General features: G+C 35.6%; 1 protein-coding gene across 4 annotated transcripts in view; it reads left to right on the top strand.

The window, feature by feature from the left end:
• The window catches only part of Opa1 (Opa1 mitochondrial dynamin like GTPase), a 648,761-nt gene that overhangs the window by 126,545 nt on the left and 497,732 nt on the right, over positions 1-24,484 (top strand). For all 4 annotated transcript variants that reach the window (XM_090383387.1, XM_090383386.1, XM_090383389.1 and 1 more), the window contains 2 exons: positions 15,499-15,585; positions 18,536-18,612. In XM_090383387.1, coding sequence (XP_090239513.1) covers positions 15,499-15,585; positions 18,536-18,612 — 164 coding nt within the window. The remainder of the gene's footprint in view (positions 1-15,498; positions 15,586-18,535; positions 18,613-24,484) is intronic.

The following is a 24,484-nucleotide window of genomic DNA, read 5'->3' as shown; positions in this document are numbered from 1 at the left end:
TCCAAGCTGCTGAACCTTCCAATTTGAAACACTGCAAGAATCACATTCACCTCTGCCTGCAGCTATAGTTAATCCATTAATCCGTGAAACTCCCCATCCAAGCCCAAGCTGGCATTTTATTCTTGTAATGATAAATAAACGGATATCCAGTTGGATCCTGTATAATTTATGTATGCATTAATACACCTAATGTACATCAGGTTAACGTACATCCAATGATACATAGATTCCATACTGATACTGTTTGTGTGGTATATATATATCCATAGTTACCTATAGTTATGCATATTTGGTGCCCTGTGATATCCTAGTAAATGACAGGGCAGGAAAGAAGCAAAACTGTTTCCTGTAATCATCCAGTGTAAGGAAAGAAAATTAATTAATTTATTTATGAGATTAAAGTTTTGTATAAATCAAAAAGTGAAACAAAAAACTAAAACAAAGGTTTGATTTTTCTTTCTGTATTGTTTCGGCAATCTCAAGCACATTGATGTCCTCGTTTAATAGTTTTGGTGGAAGAATAACTTTTAGAAGTAGTTTTTATCATATAGTTCAAATCAGTGGAAGGAGTAAACAAAGTGAGAGTGCCCCTGGAATTCCTGTGCGGAAAAAGAAAAGATTATGTATCAAGGGCCATTTCAGCTTTGAGCAGTATTATTTCAGAAGAATCAGGGCTCAGAGTATTCCTGCTACTGAGGGGAAGGAAGCAACAATTCTTATGCAGTTCTGGAAAGGAGTATAACAGTTTTACCCATGGGAATGCTATACTTCTTTCCAGAACATTACTGCAAGTCAGAAAGATATCGTGTAATTGGAATGAGGCATTGTTGGAGAAAACTTGCCTGCAGTTTGTCCGTGACTGTGAAGATTCCAAAAAAAAAAAAAAAAAAAAGTCGCAAGGAAAAACACCTTAAACTTGGAAGTGGATACTAAAGATGCAAATGAGTTGCTGTAGTCTCATAGACAAGACCTTAAACCCAACAATTTCTTTGAGTTGCAGGCACAGATGCAAGGGGATAATGACAGTGATCATAAAATCCCTAGTACCCCTTGAAAGAGCTGAACTTCAAACATTTAAGAGAAATCATGTTGAAGGAAGATACATTAGGAGTCACAGAGGATTTTGAAATAAGCTGTGATGTTACTATTTGCTTTATGACGAAAAGAAATGAATTTTTTAAACAGAATTACTTATGATTACTTATGTATTGTAATTACAGTAGAACGTTGGTTATCTGGAATAATTTGAAAGACTGATTTTTTTTTTTTTTTTTTTTTTAATGTTAGTATTTAGACAAATGTTTGTTATGAGAGTATTTCTATTTGATTTTTCCTTTGTATATCTGGTGAAATGTTGGATTAGTAAACCAAGAGTGATAGAGTTTAGTCATTCACTTCCGTGAACCCAGTTTTCCAATGCATATTTCATCCTCTTCATTTCAGATTATGTTTTATTTAGCTCCAAACTCGGTAAGAATAATATAAGCCCGAAACTGTGTATTTTATTATTTTTCTCAGTTTTTTACAGTAAAATGCAAGGCGAAGGCAGATTACGAGAAATCCTTGGCAAGGGATGCAAAGAAAAACAGCAAAGAGTTCTTTACTTATGTAAACTCTAGAAGGAAGGGGATGAATCAGATTGGTCCACTTGATATTGATGGGTCAACTGTTGATGATCCTGCTCAGGTAGCTAACAAACTAAATGAATATTTTGCGAAGGCGCCTCCGTAGCCAGGTGGGAAGGAGCAGCAGTGCGTAGCACACGCTTCTTGATTAGACCGGGGTTCGAGCCCGTCACCACCAATTATGGAGGATGCGGAAAGGTCAGGGAATGACCACCGCATATCCCGGAGTAATATGGCCTTAGTTGCTAATGCTCCTAACAAAACAAAAAAAAAAAAAAAATATTTTGCATCGACATTCACACATGAGGAGTTATTCAGCAAGGGGAATGCCAGAGGTGTATTCAACTCTAGCAGTAAGCTACAGAATCTTGAAATAACTGGGAGTAAAGTGGAGGAGAAACTGTTGAAGATAAACACAAGAAAGGCACCCGGGGTGGATGGGATCTATCCAGTTATATTAAAGGAGGCAGCAAATGGAGTAAGCAAACCCTTAGCCATAATTATGAGAGCTTCCTTGGACTCAGGGGAGGTACCCACAGACTAGAAATGTGCAAATGTGACCCCAATTCACAAAGGAGGATCAAAGGCTGACACAAGTAATTATAGACCTGTGAGCTTAACTTCTGTTCCAGGAAAATTAATGGAGGCACTGGTTAAAGAAGCACTGCAGGATCATTTAGACAAGACTTCAGTTATAGCTCAGACACAGCATGGTTTTGTTAAGGGGAAGTCTTGCCTGACCAACTTGATTGGATACTATGATGCAGTCACAAAAGAACTGGATGCAGGGAATAACTTTGATATTATATACTTGGATCTTAGAAAGGCTTTTGATACTGTTGCACATGGAAGACTGCTACACAAATTGGAGCAGTGTGACATTGGAGGCAAATTGCTGCTATGGATAAAGGGGTGGTTGAGGGAGAGAAGACAGAGAGTGGTAATCAATGGACACTGCTCATCGTGGACTAATGTTATTAGTGGAGTCCCTCAGGGCTCAGTGTTGGGTCCATTATTGTTTTCTGTATTTATAAATGATATTGATGATGGTATATCGAGCTTAATGTCCAAGTTTGCAGATGATACAAAGGTTGGCAGGGTTGTCAAGGACACTACTGACACTATGCTGCTGCAACAGGATCTGGAAAGGTTGAGCAGATGGGCTGAGAGGTGGCAAATGAAGTTTAACATTGACAAATGTAAAGTACTACACATGGGAAACAGCAACCCCAGAGCAACGTATCAACTCTGTGGTACTACACCGAAAGTGGTAGAGAATGAAAGGGACTTGAGGGTGGTTGTGCAGCAGATATGAAGTTCTCTGAGCAGTGCAGACGGGCTGCAAGAGTAGCTCATGGAGTATTGTCAATGATATACAGGAATTTTTCCAGCAGGGATAAGGAGGTGATTATTCCCTTGTATAAGGCAATGGTCAGACCACACCTAGAGTACTGTATACAGGTCTGGAGGCCTCATTTCAAGAAGGATGTAGAGCTGCTGGAACGAGTACAGAGAAGGGCAACAAGATTAGTGAATGGAACAAAGGGGTGCTCTTACGAAGAAAGGCTTAAGTTTTGCAAATTACAGTGTCTGGAGACTAGGCACCAGCGAGGTGATCTGATAGAGGTGTATAAAGCTTGAATGGTTTAAGCATGCTCAATGCTGATGGGATTCTTCCTCTAGCTCAGAAAAATCACCTGAGAGGGCATAAATTCAAATTGAGGAAAGACAGATGTAGGATAGACGTGCGGAAATTTGCCTTTAGCCAGCGGGTGGTTGGTTGGTGGAACAGACTTCCATCCCTTGTGGTGGAGGTTGATAGCCTAAATAAGTTTAAGGCTCAACTGGACAGGTATTTTGAACGAACAGAGGGGTGAAGTGGAAGTGGGGTTTTTTTTTTTTTTTTGGCTGATGCTGCATAAGCTTGCTTTCTTGCATCAAATGCCTCTACTAATGCTAATGCTAGATGTCAATGAAAAGAAACAGCACTAAAATGGGTTTAAAAACAGGAAGAAAGCGGTATAATCAAAGTGATATTGTTAAGGAACTTGAGATTCAGTGGTAAAAAAAAAAGTCACAAAAAACGATCTAACATTATTTTAAAAAAAGTACTTTAAATTTTTTTTCTGCATAAAATTTGCAGTAAAATTACCTATTAGAATATACGTATTATGTAAATGGCCAAATTTTTATGTATAAGTTATTATTATTATTTTTTAAAATTAAATAAATTTTTTTTTCATGATATTTATTTAAAGTTTCTTTTCTTTTACCTTAATACATTATAATATAATTTATTTAATCTTGCCTTACGTTCGATTATCCGGAAAATTTGGCTATTCGGAAGAGGTCATTAATTATTCCGGATAATTAACGCTCTACTGTATTCATATTTCACGTAAATATATATCTATATATAGTTGAACTGGGTTATAATGAGCATGGAAATAACGAGATCACAGCTGTAATGATGAAAAGCCATAATGATTTTAATTCACGTGTATTCCCATACAGTCTCTCATTATTATAACGAGCATACTACACAGATATACCTTACAAATTTTGCTAACTGTGTAAACGTTCTTAATTGTTCGGGTAGTTGAAAAAACCCAATTCTTGGAATAGACAAAAATGAAAGGGGTGACTTAGCTTTTATGACCATTCGCATCGGATTAGGGGATTGGATCAGATTTGTAGTGCACTGGTGTTCCTCTTGTAATTTCTATGGTCGTATTATGTTTTCAGATTGTCTTGTATTCACTGAACCGTAAATTTATTTTGGAACCTCTAGGAATTTTGAAAACGATAATTGTATTCTGGTCGCTTTACTGCCATTTTAAAGTAATATTAGTTAGAAACGAATCCTTCCTTCTGAAACATTTCTACTAACTAAAGAAAGCGTCTCTCGATTCATGAAAAAGTCTAAATTATTTGTGAGTTAGAACATGGTGCAAAATGTTGAAGTGTGTAAAAAGTTTTCTTTGTCCTCTTCAACAGTATCGACATTGGGGAAGAATAAACATGTTTACGTTTCAGCACTGGAAAAGAACATAACCGGAAAAAAATAAATAAATTTTAGAAAGTGTGAGGTTACAAACATCGATGAAGCATTGCTTCAGTGGTTCACTACATAAAAGTGCTTGATTTTCAATAGGCAGTCCGATCTTAAAGGGTCAAGTGAAAAAATTTTACTAGGCAATTTGGACACGTTGATTTTGTATGTAATAGTGAATGGCGGGATCGATTTAAAAACTGAATATTAGTAATACAAATAATATGTAAGTATATACTAATATTATTTTTTTTCTCTAATATTTCTTTTACCTTTTGAATCTATCTTTTTATCAAGTAATTGAGAATTAAAAAAAATAGGGGGTAAATTTAACTCATCACTGATATACAGAGTAATGGTTATAACGAGGAAATTTTGTCTGTCCCTTGATGCTCATTACAACCAAGTTCAACTGTATGTGCAAATCAGGCTACATCTTGCCAAGTTACATGAGTTAATATGGGAATTTAATGTTTGGTTAGCATAACTTTGGCTAACATACAGTTTTCCAATAATGCATTGTATACATTAACTGAGGGTTAGGTGCACTTGCTAAAATCTGCAGTTGTCAGAAATAGGAATCTCACAGTAAGTGCATATTTAGTATGGTATATGTGAGATAGGAAAAATTATTGGAAAATTTTATGTAGTGTGACAGTTTTCTGTTAGTGTGGAGATCCTGTTATTCTGTATATTGAAGAGGTGACTAGGATATTGAAAACTGTACAATTTTAAGATTCTCTTTTTTACGCACTCTAATGCAAGCTGTCTCTTATGATATGAAAATTAATTTGATAAGAAGGTGAGTTTTTGAATCCTTAACTTCAACTGGGATATTTGAAGTTAACACAAATACCATATTAATAACATTATAATTTTTTAATGATTTTGATATTATATACAGTCAGTTCTGTTTTAACATGGTACAGTCAGTCCTCATATAACACGTGTTTACACTACACGAATTCGATCATACACGATGTATAAATAGGAGAACGATATCTCATGTAACACGAACTGAATTCGCTTATGCAAGATTCGCCTTTGTGTTTACAAGAAATGGCAGTCGAACGCAGAATCACCCCCAACCGAACGCAACACGATAGGAATGAAGAGAAGATTCTGAAAATGTATTTGTTTTTTATATCAGTGAAGGGGAAACACATTTCACCATAATAACGTAAAAACCGACACAATTCCAGCTATCGGTATAATCGCAAATGCAATTAGATCGAGTTTACTACCAGTTTATAACTTATTCCACTAGCAGAAACGCAACTGGAAATTGTTTTTATTGTTTTATGGAAGTAACCTCTAGAAATGTGCTTTAGTAAAATGTGAGGTGTTAATAGTGTATCTCTGCCTTTACGGTGTTGTTTATTCAGTTGCTACACGCGTGCGCAGCTTTGTTTATGTGTATCAAGCGTGCTTCCTCGTTTTGTAATTGTGCTTTATTCCCCAAAAATGAGTGAAATACTTAAAAGGTGTGAAAAGGAAGCATTCTAGTGAAGACACTACAGATTCAGAGAGAAAAAGGAAAGCAATATCGATAAACAGAGGCGGACTGGGTCAAAAATTCTTACCTGGGAAAATTTATAGTGGCCCCATACTATGGTTTATGGCCAAAATCACACCGGCCTCTGGCCCACTGGGGTTTCCCCGGTAAGGCTTATGGCCAGTCCGCCTCTGTCGATAGAGAAAAAATATGAAATTGTGAAACGCTTTGAGCGAAATGAAAGACCATGTGATATTGCACGTGCTACAGACCTAAATGAGGCAACGCCGAGAATTACAAAGAATGCAGAGAAAATAAAAACAACTTTCATAGCAGGAACAACTCAAAGTGTAATTAAAATCCATTAGATTAAGACACAAAGAATTGGAAGAGATGGAGCGGCTGTCATCTGTTTGGATAGAAAATCAAACAAAAAACAAGTTTGCTTATGATAGAAGCAAAAGCATTAGCCATATTTTATTATGTAATAGTTGTAATAAAATAATTACATATTTTATCACGATTATTTATTGTGTTTGGTAATGTTTTTGTTACAAATGTGTGTTCAATCTTGGGTGGTCGGCACCTAACCCTATTTTTCCTATAGGGCCTGTTGTTTATATTGCACGATTTTGCATTGCATGAGGGTTTCTAGGAACACAACTATTGTGCTATATGAGGACTGACTGTACATGTCTTCCTAAAAATTACTGCGTTATAGTATTTCGTGCATTAAAAACAACATGGCTTATGGGAAAAAATAGATTGGGCAGTACTCAAAAGAAAAAAAAAAAAAAAAAAATTGCCTGGTAAGTAATACACTAAAAAAATTTAGAAACTCAATAAAATAGCTAACATAGGTTTAAACATCTTAAATTTCTAATAAATAAATAAATCTTACAGTAAATATAGCACTTTACCTTGACAAGATATGAAGTTTGCTTGTTGGAAGTAGATGTATGAAGGGTTGTAGCTGGTGAGTTTTAGTGAAGAGGTAGAAGGAAGGTTATCATTCTTGGAACAAAATGTTGTTACCTGATGTGGAAGAGTGTCCTGTTTTTCTTTCTTCTGCACTGGCTTAAAATAGCTGTCTAGTTTTTGTTGCTTTTCTGACTCCTCCTTTCATACAGGAGTTGCCTGTATGGTTCCAAATGGGCCAAATGCCACGGAAGTGCTGTCCTACTGTGTTCAGCGTTATAATCATTATCTTCAATCCACTACAGGTGGTTTTTCAATTTCACTTAAAGCAGCTGATAACTCTTCTGTTTTAAGTTCTTGTGGGGCAGCCTGCTGGACTTTGTCATCAACCTCACCTTGACTTTCCACTTGGCTGGTTGCAACAAGTTGTTGTGTCAGTAGATAGATCCTCGTTGTGAGACTCTGGAAGGTCTTCATTTTCTACTTTCTCAAAACCAACTTCTTTTGCAAGAGCAACACAACTTGCTTTGATTTGTTTTAGTTGCTGTGAAGGTTCAAAGCCTTCAAAATCGCAAATTAAATGAGGGATAAGTTTCTGCCACATCATTCCAGGCTTCTACAATCCTGTCAGTGCAACTTTGATGTTAAATTGCTTTCAAAATTCTGTATAACAGTTTGTTAAATTCTATTCTATATAACAAAATTCTATATAACAGTTTGTCAATTCCAGCAGCAGCAATTAACATCTTGAACGTTTGCCTTAAAATGTAACCCTTAAATGCTGCTATCAAGGGGCTGTAGTAGCGAGTTTATGTTCGGAGGTAAATAGGTGTCTTTCATATTCTCAGATTTCAGCAACCATCTGAGGATGGTTTGGTGCATTATAAGGAATTATAAGACTTTTAAAATCAGTTCTTTTTGCAGTAATTCTTGAAAATGTCATGGTAAGCTTCACCTGAAATATCAGTAAAGATCTACCCAGTCACCCAACCTTTCTTGCTTGACCTATAGTGAACACCAAGCACCAAGGCTGGATTTCACAATTTCTTTTATAGCTCGCGTGTTGGCAGAGTGATAAACCACTACTGGTTTTAACTTCAACTCTCTGCTGGTGTAGCAGCCAACATCACAATTAAGCAATCTTTTGCAGACTTAAATCCTGAGGCATGTGCTTCTGCCTTAGAGATGTAGGTCTTTAAAGACATACGTTTCCAATAGAGTCCTGTTTCATCAAAATTGAAAATCTGATCCAATGAATTAATTTCTGTACCTCATGTGGAAATGCCTTTGTGGCTTCCTCATCTGCACTTGTGGTTTCACCAGACAGCTTAACATAGTAAAAAGAGTAGCAGTATTTGAAGCCACTACAGCAGAAACTACTACCATTAAAAGGAGCCACTTTTGCAGGATTTGGTGATTTATTTTTAAGGTCTTCATTATACAGGGTGTCCCAGGAGGAAAGGTCAATATTCCAGAACGTGAAAGGATAGGTCATTTTAAGCAAAAAAAGTTCATGTGAACATGTGCCCTATCCTGAATGGTTTCCGAGATAGAGCTACTTTAATGTACATTTGTTTTGAAATTGGTGTGCAATATTTTCTTGATAGATTTACTTTTCGTTTTCTTGATAAATTTACTAGTACCGCTGTCACTTATTCTCTTAGGTGGCATCGTGATAACAGTCAAAATTAAATTTTCTGAAAAGAACTTCACATGGTTAAGGCGAAAACTCACTATTATCACCCCACGTGAGCTCACATTTTACTAAAGCACATTTCTGGAGGTCACTGCCATAAAATAATAAAAACAATTTGGACCTTTCCAGGTTGCTGGGCTTTTCTGTTAGTGCAATTCATTATAAACAGGTAGTAAACTCGATCTTATTGCATTTGCGATAATACTGATAGTTGGAATTCTGTAGGTTTTTAAGTTATTATAGTGAAATGTGTGTCCCCTTCACTGGAACATAAAAAATATATAAATAATGTAATGTAAGTTTGAAGCTGCGTAAGTCAGGGACTTACTATATCGAAAAATCTTCAGCAACTATGTAAAAAGTATGGTGATAGATAAAAAAACAAAAAAACAAAAAAAACCTTACCACATATTACTCGCATGTCCAATATAATGCTTCCCTTTATTTTTTACACTGTCGATTTTAAATATAATAGCTTCCCTTTATTTTTTATAATGACGCATTTGGTTTGGTCACCAACTTTATAAATGGTTCTTTAAAGATTTAATGGATGCACTGTTTTCAAATTTTTGAATAATTTCAAGTTTTTGTTTAGTTGAAAGCACAACTCTTGCTTTTGCCCATCATTTTTGCGATTTATAAAAAAAAAAAAAAAAAAAAAGTTACTATAAAAAAATTTCTGACATCCCTGATATAAATAACGAAACAAAATCTGTCCTTTTGCGGTGCGATTGAACACAACAATCGACGCAACACAGTAAAACAAACTACACATTTGGTCTCTCTCTCTTTCTCTTTTTTTTTTTTTAGCTGCAGGTGTGAAGACAGTGGGCGTTACAAGTTAATAGGCACACTAATCTCCCAGTGAGGACTTATAACGCCACTTCTTGTCGTGTATTTACGACATACAAAACATCTGTTTATACCTATTATTACTTGAATTTTTTTTTTTTTTTTTGGAGTCTTGAAGTGTCCCAGTTAATCTGCTTCCTAGTAAATTGAGAGTCTGCTGTATAAGGCCTTGAATGGTTTGAGCAGGCTCAATGCTGATAGAATTCTTCTGCCTGCTCAGATTGCAAACCTGAGGGGGGCATAGATTCAAATTGAGAAAAGACAGTGGCAGAGTAGATGGGCAGAAATTTGCCTTTATATAGCAGGTAGTTGATTGCTGGAACAAACTTCCATCTGTCATTGTAGAAGTTGATAGTCTAAATAAATTTAAGTAAGAAGTGGACAAACGTTTTGAGTGAATGGCTAGGTGAAATGGGAAGTTTTGTTTTTTTTTGGCTTATGCTGCTGTAAAAGCTTGCTTTCTTATATCATATGCCTTTGCTCATGCTAATATTGAAAAATGAAAATGATTTTGCCTTCTGTAATAGTGAAAGTCTTTGAGATAATGAACTTGGCTCAATTTAAATTGTTCCATGATACTGTAGATTGAAGTCTGACAAAAAAAAAAAAAAAAAACACATTGTTTTAAAAGTGGTAAAAGCAGAGATGCCATTGTGCAGGCTTAAACAAACTTAACAGATAAGGATATAAAATCCTTTAAGTTTAATACATATTTGGTTTTAATGTTAATTTCAACATGAGAGCTAAGTATAGTGCAATTTTTTTGTATTCTACATCTTGTGAACTCCTTTGACCATGTGGTTGTTTCATCATATAAACCTTTGACCATGTAGTTGTTTCAGCATATAATTTACTTACTTCATTTTTATTTTTAGTAATCCCACCAAGTTTAGTATCACAGCTTTTTTTAATATCATTATACCTTAATATAATTATAAATTGAAATGGTGTTATCACATTCTTTTTAAAATGGTTAGACCATAGGATCCTGTAATGGAACCCTATGGGCTGGCAGTGCTGTGATGTCAGGGTCTTAGTTATTTGTTCTAAACAAATATCTATCGAAGGCCTTTCAGAATTATTTTAGCAAAAATTTAGTAATTAAAAATTAATACATTTTTATTGCAAATGCAATTATATAACCAAGTGTTTACATTGAGAAAAAACATTTCTTTTCAACCTTTCGAATTGACAGAATTCAAAACGTTGAAAACAAAAAGTGCACAGGAGGCTCCATTTTTGAATCTATGCTTGAAATTGTGTATTCAATGAATTACTTTGAACAAGTTTTCCAATTGTTTTTATATAATATAAGCTGATGATTGAACAGTAATATGCAAAGAAAACACAAGAAAAGAATTATGGAACTGGCAAAAGGATTAGAATGTTTGCTTTGAGTTGCTTCCAATAAGTTGGTTACATTATCTTCTAGGTCTGTTGCTATCTTGAAGGGGGGGGGTCCGTGGGGCAGACAAGAATTGGACCCTTTCATCAACATAGCAGCACTTTATTGACACCTGTGCTACATGTCAGTAGTTTTGATGCAAAGTTTACATTCTTACCTCATGAAGTATTTGAAAGATAAAGTTAAGAAAATAATTTTAAATTGAAGAATAATTTGACAAAATTGGCAGCAAAATCCTGTCTTCCTTGCACTATAGGGCTATTACTCTTACTATAAAATTCATCTATATGTATTTAACAGAGACCACACGTAAAAAAGTAGTATAATGTACACTGATGACACAAAACATTGACCAGAGAGTCGTTAAGCAAATCAAAGCAACTACAGGTGAACTACGGTACGTGCATGGGTCAGGATGCAGTATAAAAAAACACCTGATACTGAGCTCCATTAATCAGTGTTATTCTTGTTCTTCAGATGTTCTTAAGTTTATTTGACAAAGGCCAAATTGTAATGGTCAGTCAACTGGGTCAGACCATATCCGAAATGGCATGGCTGGTGGGGTGCTCACAGTCAGCCATGTTTAGTACCTACTGAAAGTGGTCCAAGGAGGGGGAACTCACGAACTTCCGGCGAGATGTTGGACGACCACGGCTCATCAGTGCTCGAGGTGAGCGAAGGCTCACCTCGAGCACCAGATGGTACGTGGCAGCAGAAGGGCGACTGTGGCACAACTCGCCGGTAATTGGAATGTTGGTGGCAGGAGTGTGTCGCAACACACAGTACATTGAATCCTGCTGAAAATGGGGCTGTATAGCCCAAGGCCACTTTGAGTGCCGATGCTAACCACGGTTCATTGGATACAGTGCCCACAATGGGCACACGAGCATCAAAACTGAACCTTGAGTGATTGGAAGAAGGTTGTCTAGTCTGGTGAATCCCATTTCCTGTTACACCATGTGGACGGCCAGATACGGGTGCGTCGTTTACTTGGGGAAATGGGTGCCTGGATGCATTGTGGGATGAAAACAAGCCTTGGTGGTGGTGTCATGCTTTGGGCAATGTTCTGCTGGGATACTCCGGGTCCAGTCATTCATGTGCCAGGCACTCTGACATCTTCCACCTACCTAAACATCATTCTGACCAAGTACACCCTTTCATGGCAACGGTCTTCCCCTCTGGCAGTGCCGTCTTTCTTTCAGCAGGATAATGCACCATGCCACATTTCCCAGATTATTCAAAACTGGTTCGCAGAACATGAGGAAGACTTCCAGGTATTGCTGTGGCCTCCAAATTCCCCAGACATCAATCCCATTGAGCATATGTGGTTCGTGTTGGAACAGCAACTCCGATCTGCGGCGTCTCAACCATGGACCTTACAGGAGTTAAAGGATCTGTTGGTTATGTGTTGGTACCAGATACCACAAGACACATTTAGAAATCTTGTAGCGTCCATGCCTCTCCGGCATGGACGCTACAAGATTTCTAAATGTGTCTTGTGGTACGAGCTGTTTTGGCTGCATGTGGAGGACCAACATTACATTAGGTAGGTGGTCATAATGTTTTGGCTCACCTGTGTATATAATAATAATATAACATATACATAATATATTATTACTCGTGAATGAATTAAAGAGAGGAATTCAGACCTTTGTGAGGAAATGCAAAATGTTTCTACAGGTTTGAATTTGTGCTCACGAGAAGACATATTGCTGTATTACTTTTGACAAAAAAAGTGTAGTCTGTCATCTCTGTTGTAAGCCCTCTGTTTTTCTTAGTTTATTTTCTTTTCCAGTTGCACATACTTTCCATTATTAAGAGTGTGAAAATTTTAGTAAAACTTCCACAGTTGCACAAGCAACTCTCAATCTACCAATTCTGAAATATAATTAAGCTCTCTGCTTCGAGGATATGAGTCTGATCAGTTGCATGGCACTAAGAGCATCATGTAGTAAATGAACTGTAATTATCAGTCATCTTGATTCAAAGAATTAAGGTGACTTACAGCAAGTTTGTCAGACATGCTTTTATGTGGCTCATTTAAGTGAGTAGATCTTTTTCCCCTCTACTCCTGGAGAATTCAATTCAATGTAACTGAAATCTCAGCATATATAAAATAGGAATGAATATACATGATTCTATTTGTTTCTCTCCTTCCTTATGGATAAATTTAGTGAAGTTTTCTATTTATTTCATGCTGAAATAATTTTTGATATTTATTGTACAGAATGAGGAAATAGTTTTGAATTTTAAATCTTATAAATGTTGGTAGTACAGTAGAAACTTGATTATCTGGATTTCACAGGACAAATGTTATGTTTTATTAATACAGAATAATATTTTATGTATTAGGACAAAATATATTGCAGATATTGTGTTACATAATGCACATGGTGAAACAGTATGTATGCCATACTGGCTGTACACGTGCCAGTATGGCATGTAGCGATTCTGCATTTGAAAACACTTCTCTCCTGAGCACAGCTAACCAATGCACTTATTTGCCTCGTGAGTGGGTATTTTTTCGACTGTGAATTATAAAAAAATTCTTCCCAAGATAGAAGACGTGCATGCTAATATTAAAGGACAAAATGGCAATAATCGAGGCTTTGAAAAGGGGTTAATCAGGACATTTTTTGTCTGCGATATACGGAATTGCCATGTAAAACATTTCGGATATAAGGAAAAATAGTAAAAGCATTATAAAATTGTGTAATCTATTCTGTAATGAATGAGGATGCAATTTAGTTTATAAAGTTATGAGAAAAGCTCAAAATGAAGAATTCAGAGACCGTCTACCTATGGTTTATTCAAAAGCGATCTTCTGGGCAGCCAATGTCTAGTTCTTTATCATGTGGAAAAAGCAGTATCTTTTAATACAAAATTAAACAGAGACCTGAACTTCAAAGCAAGTTCCCATTGGCTCAGAAAATTTAAAGGTGCAACATGGTATTAGAACTTGAAATTCATGGAGAAAAGATTTTTATCAACGTAATTGTTCAAGTTGGTTGTAGAGGAAGAAGGATAGGATGAAGACTTGCCGATACTGATTGCTGCCGTTTCTTATCGGGTTAGTCAAAAAAAAAAAAAAAAATCCTTGATGCTTCAAAAATGTAAGAAGTGTCCCAGTTATGTCTGATAATCAGAATTAAGCATGGATGAATGATGAAATTTTGAAAAAAAAAAAAGAAAAAAAAAGTTCATTCCAGAAGTGAAGGAATAACAAAAATCAATTGGTAAAGAAGGAAAAACATTATTATTCCTCAAAAACACACACATCTGTTGATAGAATGCTTAAATCAGATTTATGATTATGGTTAAATTTCTTCTGCCAAATGTTATCTCTGAACAATTAAAACGCCTATATCAAAAACAACTACTTTGATGGCTCTTATTAGCTGACGATAACGATGAGGTATCTATTATAAATTTCTTAAAAAATATCAACTTAAAGGATTGTTGATACATGTTAGTGGAAGGTAGGAATTCTATAAAAATGCTAACAACATTGAAAAAAATCGGGGAACGAAATCTTTAAAAGGCTTTTGGGAACACAAGTGAAAACATTATAAAAGAAGGCACAGAAACATTAAAACAAATTTCAGTATGTAGAGAATCCAATGAATAAGTTGTCAGTGCATGGTTCAGTTGTGATTTTAATGATCCTAAATTACAAAATTTGAACGATGATGAAATAGAGTCCGTGTTGAAACATGGAAGAAGAGGAACAGGACCAAGAAGATGATGAGGAGGAAACATTGAAAAGCTTCAGAATGTTCCTTAACATTCTGAAGCTTTTCAATGTTTAGAGGCTGTTATGAAGTGGTTTGAGAGACAGGAAGAATGTGACCCAAGACAACTTATGTTTTAAAAACCTGAGATTTGGTGGCTATGAAAATAGAGCAACTTTTAAACTGATGTAAATATGTGTTTTTGAAGACAATTTTCTTTATGTACGTATGTATTACTCTTAAATAATTATATATTTAAGAGGTAATACATTTTATTATGTAGTTTGAATATTTTTTAATAAAATATTGTATGTATTGAAATTACATGCAAAACATTTTTTTTCTTTTTCTTGTTTTTTGATTATTTGGATTTTTAGTTATTTAGACATCTTACATCCCCATTAAATCTGGATAATCGAGTTTCTACTGTGTTATAAATCAGAAAAGTACGGTATATATACAAGGCAGCTAAAACTTTAAAGTAGCCATGATCTTCAAAGAGATGCATGTATAGAGTTGTCATTTGGCTGCTGTTGGTATTTATTGTTTAGCTGTTTAACCTAGTTATAATGGTAATAATTTTAAAATTTATTGACAATATCATATAATGTACATATAATATCTTATAATGTGCTAATAATATCAATATAACAATATTCAAATTATAACAGTAGCATGAAAATATTCTTATATGATTAATATATTTCACTGATCTTATTTTCAGAAATCATTAATTGATATGTATTCTGAAGTTCTGGATGAACTGAGTGACTATGATACCAATTACAATACATACGATCACTTGCCAAGGGTATGTTATAAATATCTGTATATTAATTTTGTTATATAATGCAGTGATATTTACATGATGATTTTATACAAATAAACGTCCCATGATTATAAATTATAAAATAGCTAAATATTAAAATAGTCGCGTATTTCATTTCTCATTCCCAACATAATTCATTGAGAAAAGTCAGGGAAAATCGACAGCCATCATTTACTTCCAAAACCAACCAGTATTGCATGTTAACATGAAAACTGAAAAACAGTTGTCGAATAACCATCTTAAGAAATGCAAAATAAATGTACGTTGAATTACAAAAATCTTAAACTTTAAAACTGTCAAATACTTCTTTTAAGGGACCAACTTATTCGGGCAGTTTCCATGTTCACAAGAAGTAAAATACCGTTCTCGAATGATATCCCCCTTTTTTATATAAACCTATCGAATACCTGACACGAGAATATTTATACTAACCAATGTATGAATTACCGTTCATACATGCGCGTGAGAGTCCACGAGTCCAAAATAGTGTAAGGCCTACGTACATTAATAGAATTTGCATTTAATCTCGTTTCCAGTGTTTTTGCAATTAACAATTTAATATATTCCTGCTGCGTATTTAACACCTTTGCTTCATTAAAAAGGAACACATGCCTATCATTGATAGCATGAAGAGTAAGTTCTAAGGCACATGTCCTTTTTGTCTTAACCAATGCATGTTGATTTATCCTCATTGAAAGATAATTCTGGGTTGAGCCAATATACATGGAATTGCACTCACCACAAGGAATTTTATAAACAACATTGTGTGCCTCCATGGTTGAAACTGTACCGACTGCTCTATGCTTGAAAACATCATGGAGTTTACAAGTGAGTTAGGCTATAATCTGAAATTCAGTGTTCTTAAAAATGTTAATAAATTGTTAACATTTCTCCAATGGAGCCTTTATCTCATGGCTATTCCCCTACCACGTATTGTTTGGCATTGCAAGAATGTAAAATGGGTTGAGCTGCGAGATTTCTTTTCTTCTTTTCCTTGGTCGGATTACTGTTTCAAAACTTCTGATGTCAACATTTGCTCAGATCATGCCAGTGAAATTATTATTGTTTAATATCTCGTCCTTTATCTAAACCTTGGTTTTCCAATAAATGTGCTAAGGGTGTTCAAGAGAAGAACTTTGCATATCAAAATTGGCTTGTTTCCAATTCTTCAGTTTCATTTTCTGCCTACACCAAATCTTGCACCAATTGTAAAGCAGTCATTAATCTGTCTAAACTGATTTTTTCAGGAGGGGACACATGAAACAACTCCACATTCCTAGAAATCTTGACTGACCAAATCTAAAGTGAAAATGAAGATCGTGTGTTTTTTTGATTATTGATGCATCATTCACGAAGAGTTTCTGCCACAGGAACAAACAAAGAACCAAAATTACTACAGGGAAATTCTTGAGTAGTCACAGAAAAGAATGCATCGTGTGCAACCAGAGATCAGTCAAAATTGGACCCTCCACCACAACAATGGACCATCGCATCCTGCCTCCTCCATTACAGAATTTCTGGCACAGAAGAGCAATTCTGTCCTCTCACAACTCCGTATTCACTGGATCTCTCTCTCTCTCTCTCTCTCTCTCTCTCTCTCTCTCTCTCTCTCTCTCTCTCTCTCTCTCTCTCATCTCTCTCTCTCTCTCTCTCAACACTGAGAAAGAAACTAAAAGGAATTCATTGAGTGAATAGAGACAATTCCAAACAGATGAAGACTACCAATTTTGTTGACTGGAAATGCTGTTGGAGACATTGTGTAGCTGCAGAGGAAAGTTATGTCCTTTGAGCCTGATCGGTGCCCCCCCCCCATCCTGACTGCAGTGAGGGTAGTCCACCTGGGTATCCCCAGAATAGGGCCAGGATGCTCTAAGACTTTATTCAGGGCTTTCCTCCTTCCTCCCCCCAACATTTTTTGCTGTGGGCTTTCCCACCCTAAACACTCTCTACTGTTCTTAACAGCCCTCCCTGTGGATGGTGGATTGTGTCTACAAGGGTGGTTCTCTGATCCTTTAACTTCCTGATTCCACCAAGGATCAGGAAGAATCCACCAGGGGTTATTCCAGGAAAGAAAAGAAATTGTAGAACCAAGGCTCCCTGTGGCCAGATGAACAACATACCAGCATAACCCAACACTACGCTGCACAAATTATGTAATAAGTAACATACACTGTCTGGCTTTAAGATGTTTGTATTGCATCACAAAAGCCAAATTGCAGAGTTGGGGTGGGGTGGAGTGGGGATAACTCCCGGAACTGCATGAGAGGTTAACCCTACACATCTCTCTCTCTCTCTCTCTCTCTCTCTCTCTCTCTCTCTCTCTCTGTGGGGGGTTTAATAACTGAACATGTAACTTAATTAAACAAAATGAAAAATATACAAATCATCTTCATCATAGAAAACAAAACAGATCATAATGTTACAGATACCAAGATGCAAATCAATAATGCTTGACATACAGATGGAAGTGCTATGTTAAAAAGAACTCATTTAATTAAACTCAAATTAAATGGTGAAAAACATACATGATTTGTATTGAAAGTCATTTTTGTATGTCCACAGACTCATATAAAACTTGGAATGGTCAGTGATAAATGTGATTTGGTCAGCACTGTTTTAAAACCACTGACAGGATCCAAGCATGCGATGCTCCCAAGGATAATTAGTGAGTGTCATGCCTATCATCATTATCTTTTGAATCAAAAGGTGATTTCATTTTTCAATATCGTTTTGCTATTTTGGAGTAAAATATGAATTTCACTTTGAACTGCTTTTCAAAACTTATGAATCAGTATTTTGTCAAGTTCACAAATGTATAATAGAATACCTAAAGATTTAACAAGTCTTGATTTTAGACAAAAAAAAATTTTTTTTTTTCAAATGCTATTCCTCTTCTTTCTTTATAATTTCTTTTTAAATCATTTATACTTAGGTGGTCGTTGTTGGAGATCAAAGCTCTGGAAAGACCTCGGTGTTAGAAATGGTAGCACAAGCAAGGATTTTTCCCAGGTAGGGAAGAATATGAATATATGTAAAAAAGTAACTAGTATAGATTGGCCATCTAGTGAAGCATAATGCCATATAATTAAAATTTTGTTCCACAAATCTCATTACAGATATTATTGTGGTATTATGGTATTCAGATATATTATTATGGTATTACTATGGTATTCAGTTAGGAGTTTAAAATGCAGATGGAGCTGATATGCTGGTCCCATTTGTGATTAAGGCAGGTTGAATTTCAGCCTGGTCCATTCTCTCTCTCTCTCTCTGTGACAATTAGAACCTCTACTTGCATCTTAGATTTTTAATAATTCTGGGTATATCCCCAGTATATTGGACATGACCAACCAAGTGTGAATCAGTTTAAGCAGGTGTCAAGATGTGGGGATCCTTATCACATAGAATCATTGGCTGACCCCTCTGTCCAATTCATTCAATAAGCAAAGTGGTTGTATTACAGTGCACGATAAACGTCATCCAGTCTACTGTTGCCTAGTGAAGTCTAAGTAGCCATGTTTGCTCTTAACAGCAAAACTCCAGCATCTGTCCACATATTTCTGTCGTGTTTGGATCATGCCACAAAAGAATTATGGTGAGATCTAATAGTCTTTACATTTTGAGGGTACAGCTTTAAAACAGTTTTTGCAGGAAGCCACTATCTAGTGGTTGCCTTCAAAAGTTACCAATAGATTTGGTCCCTTGGTTTGAACCTAGTAGTAACTCTAGGAGGCATCCAGATCAGCTAGTATATACTCTCTCTACCAGCTCATTACTAGAGGAGTTTGAGTACTATGTACGTAGGTCACTGCCTTGGCTACTTTGTCAAGGAATTGTCTTTCTGGTTGTATGCCATATTCAAAAATTTTATTAACACATGCCCCCCCCCCCACCCCTTTAAATTTTGTTGTTACATCAGTGTATCGTGACTATTCAAATTAATGGAATGAACTTATCCTGGAAAAGATTGAACCCTTCCAAAATTCATTTCAAAATGTGCACCTCAGAATGCATCTTTTTCATTTTTCATCGATTTACATTACTACTATAATCTGTCTAGGGATCCTCTTACAGTTTTTCTGACAGTATCTCAATTATCAGTTGTCCTAATCACCTTCACCTATTTCCTAATTATTCTCTCATTGATTCCTTTAATTTTATAAGTGATACTATTTATATGGCTGCTGTGAAACTCTTATCAGAGACCTCCTAAACTGGAACCTTGTCTGGAGTAAAATCTTGTTATCCCATTTTGTTTAATTCATCTGCTCTACAGGCTTTTTTAGCCCTGAGACACAATATCATCCAGTCCCCTTCCCCCCCCCCCTCCCTCTCAGCTCTCAAGACCACTCAGAACTGATAGTGATTTTAATGTTCACTAGTCCAGCCAGCTTTAATTTTCTATTGTTGGTTCACAGCTTCTTCATTTTACTTATCAGAATATTGGACTATCCCAACCACACCCAACACTCCTGATCTTTTACTCGCCACCAATCCTTCAGAGTACGCAATTAATGTTAGTGGTCATCTAGGTAGGGTCACTAAAACACTTGTGGGCACAGGTGTATGCAAGAAATTTTGCTACCACCCTTCCCCCACAAAAAAAAAGTTGGTTTGGAATTTTTGGTGTATTGATTGTAATCCTGCATTGACAAGGTCTTGATATTATCAGCATTGCCTTGGCAAGGGACTGGTTCATTTAAAATTACTTTTACTCTTCTTTGAAGCAAATATAATTATTAATATTGTAAAATTTCTTTAAATAGTCTCTAGAATAGCAAGTTGTTGTTATTATTGTTATTTGGTTTTTTTTAGGAGCATTAGCAACTAAGGCCATATTGCTCCGGTGCGGTGGTCATTCCCTGACCTTTACGCATGCTCCATATTTGGTGGTGACGGGCTCAAACCCCGGTCTAATCAAGAAGCGTGTGCTACGCACTGCTGCTGCTCCTTCCCACCTGGCTATGGAGGCGCCTTGTAGCAAGTCATTGTGATAATAATGTCAAGCAAACGGATATATCCAAAGTGAAATAACTTTTGAAAAGGCTTCGGCAGAAAATTAAAATGCATTATTACTCTATATTTTGCAGATGATACAAGGGTTGGCAAGGTTGTTAACAGTGCCGGCTTGTGACTCTGATGTATGGGGGGGGGGTGCTTCTTAAAGTTATATTAAATTGCCTTGGTCTTAAGACATGTAGACAGAGATGGTAATAATAATAATAATAAGCAAGTTAAAAATACTACAAAACATTAACTGGACATTTACCATTAACAGACCTGGTCAATCTCAAAATTGTATTTAAAAATAAAATCCATTCTTTGGTTTTTGTGTGTTGAAAATAGATTAATAACTTTTTCATTCAAGTTTGGTGCAGTGTTCAAATTGGCACTGCAAAGGATCCACAGTTCCTTTGACTTATTTTATCACTTCTAAAAAAAATGCGTATTGGCAACCCGTCAACTAGGCATTGACTAGTTGGCAGGTAGCGCACATTTCCACCTATGGTTAAACTTCAAAGTCAAACTATTTCGTGTTTTTATTTGTTTAATATTGAAATGATTATTGGAAATAGAGGATGAGTATACTATATGCGGGATCTGTTAATAAAAATATTCAGTGCATTGTGTTGACTTTATATTTAGATTTAAAAAGCTGGGGGTGCTGCAGTTCTGCAGTGCCTACCAACGAGCCACCCCTGGTTGTTAATGACAGTTAACACAGTATGCTACTGCAACAAGATCTAGGAAAGCTAGGCAGATGAGCTGAGAAGTGGAAACTGAAGTTTAACATTAACAAATCAAAGTACTGCATACGGGTAGGAATGGGGCCACGTTAACACTACAGCAAAACTGACCATGGCTGGAGACCTCACCTGAAGAGGGGCCTTATTTTCTAAAGTAGTGATAAAAAATATTTTCTAAACCAAGAAAATGTGTAATATAAAAGCATACTTAAACTTAACTTGTTAAGTGTTTAAATTTTATTCTTATACCTTTTTATTGTACAGTAAATAAGTTATGTTTCATTAAAATTGTTTTTATTATAACTTTATCTTTCAAGTGAAAAAACATGACATTTTTGACCTCCTTATTTTGCATTTTTATCAAGGAATTATTATTCACAATATGAATATAAAAACCTATGTAGTATTTGTATTCATATATATATATAGTCAAACTTGGTTATAATGAGCACGGAAATAACACGATCATGGCTGTAATGAGCAAAAAACCATAATGATTTTAATTTACACGTATTCCCATACAATCACTCATTGTTATAACAAGTATACTACATGGATATACTGAACAAATTTTGGTAACTATGAAAACATTCTTAATTGCTTGGGTAGTCGAAAAAATGCAATTGTTGGAATAGACGAAAATGAAAAGGGCGACTTAGCTTTATGACCACCTGCATCAGATTAGTGTTCGGTTTATGACCTTGTCCTTCCAGTAATGGGGGCTATACAATAGTGCTGCGTTCCACTTGTCGCATTACCCTATTTTCAGATTGTCTTGTGTTCACTGAACCATAAATTTATTTCGGGACTTCTAAGAATTTTGGAAACGGGACTTCTAAGAACTTTGTATGCATTTTGGGACTTATAATCACCTTGTATGTAGATCACTTTATCATTATCTTATAAACAGTTAGAAACGAACTCTTCCTTCTGAAACGTGTCTACTAACATAAGAAAGTGTCTCTTGATTCCCAAAAAAGTCTAAATTATTTGTGAGTTAGAACGTGGTGCAAAAAATGTTGAAGTGTGTAAAAAGTTTTCTTTGCCTTCTTCAACAGTATCGACATTGGGGAAGAATAAACACATTTACGTATCAGCACTGGAAAAGAACATAACTGGGGAGAAAATATTTTTTTTTTAGAATGTGTGAGGTTACAAACGTCAATGAAGCATTGCTTCAATAGTTCACTACACAAAGAAGTGCTAGATTTTCAATAGTTGGTCTGATCTTAAAGGCTCAAGTGGAAAAATTTGCTAGCCAATTTGGACACAATGATTTTGTATGTAACAACGGTTGGCGGGATCAATTTAAAAACTGAATACAAGCATATTAATACAAATAATATGTAAGAATATACTAATATTATTTTTTCTCTAATATTTCTTTTGCTTTTTGAATCTATCTTTTTATCAAGTTATTGAGAATTAAAAAAAAACAATAGTGTGTCGATTTAACTCATCACTGATATATAGTGAGTAATGGTTATAACGAAAAAATTTTGTTGGTCCCTTGATGCTCGTTATAACCAAGTTCAACTGTATTTGCATATCAGGCTGCATTTTTTCAAGTTACATGGGTTAATATGGGAATTTAATGTTTGGTTAGCATAATTTTGGCTAACATACAGTTTTCCAAGAATGCATTGTGTACATTAACTGAGGGTTAGGCGCACTTGCTAAAATCTGGCACTGGAAAAGAACATAATCAAAAAAAAAATTTTAGAAAGTATGAGGTTACAAGCATTAAGGAAGCAGTGCTTCAATGGTTCACCACACAAAGAAGTGCTGGATTTTCAACAGACAGTCCGATCTTGAAGGCTCAAGCAGAAAAATTTGCTAAACAATTGGATGTGATGATTTTATGTGTAACAACGGTTTGCTGAATTTATTTAAAAACCGACATAACATCATTTATGCAAAAATTAGTAGAGAAGCTCTATCTGCAAATCCAATGATGGCAAATAAATAGATAGATTGATCGTGTTTGGGCAGAAATCAAGAAAGATTTAAATGACAAAGACATCTGCCGTAGCCTAGTGGTCAGGCGTGCGGGTGCATAAGTACACGTGCCTTGAATGACCGGAGGTTCAAGCCCGTGACTGCTGAACATGGTGCTGTTTCTTGTATTCTGTCTATCTTGTGAACTCCTCTGACCGTTTGGTCGTCCCGGAGTGTAAACAGAAAATTTATTTATTTATTTATTTATCTACAACTCTGACGAAACAGGACTTTTTTATAATTTGACACCTGACAATACAGGTAGTTCTCGACTTTACGAGTTAATTCGTTCCTAATGCGCCCTCATAAAGTGAAAACTCGTAAAGAGAGAATTTATTTCCCATAGACCTGAGGTTTAAAATAGCGGTTAATTAGTTTGTTTAAACAATGGGTTAATTAGTTTGTTTAAACAATGATTGATTTATACAAAGAAATGAAAACGTAGCCTGTTTTGGCTAACATACAGTTTTCCAAGAATGTTTGAATGTTTATTCTTCATCAACTAAATGCACATGCGTTGATCACTCATTACTGGCTCGGCACTCATTGGTTTGTTGCACAAGGAGTCATCTTCTTCAGAAATGCTTTTAGAGGTGTTTGTTTCCAAGATAATCTTCTCTTTTCTTTATAAATTTCAATAGCATGCATAAGCATTTTTTAACGGAACGCACAAATTGCAACTAACACGATTTGCGCGAAGTAACAAGTTTATGAAATTTAAAAAAAAAAAAGTAATGAAAAGAAGATTCTGAAAATTTATGTTTTTTATACGATTGAAGATTTCAGTAAAGGGGAAACACATATCACCATAATAACGTAAAAAGCCACACATATGATAAAGATAAAAACATATGATAAAGATGAAAGTGTAGTGCATTTTAATGATTTGAATTGGTAACTAATACAATTTACAAACCATGCTCATGACCTTTTATATGAAAAGGCCTTATACCCCTCAATCAAATCACCTCACAGGTGCCTAGTCTCCAGCCACTGCAATTTGCAGAACTTAAGCCTCTCTTGGTAAGAGGATCCCTTCATTCCCCTCACCAATCTATCTTGTTGCCCTTCTCTGTACATGCTCAAGCAAATCTATATCCTTCCTAAAATGAGGCCTCCAGACCTGTACGCAGTAC

This window comes from Mastigoproctus giganteus, chromosome 10, assembly GCF_048544385.1.
Source record: "Mastigoproctus giganteus isolate SK-2022 chromosome 10, ASM4854438v1, whole genome shotgun sequence".
NCBI classification, from domain to species: Eukaryota; Metazoa; Arthropoda; class Arachnida; order Uropygi; family Thelyphonidae; genus Mastigoproctus; species Mastigoproctus giganteus.
The sequence above is the reverse complement of the archived record's forward strand: the minus strand, read 5'-3'. Positions and strand labels throughout refer to the sequence as shown.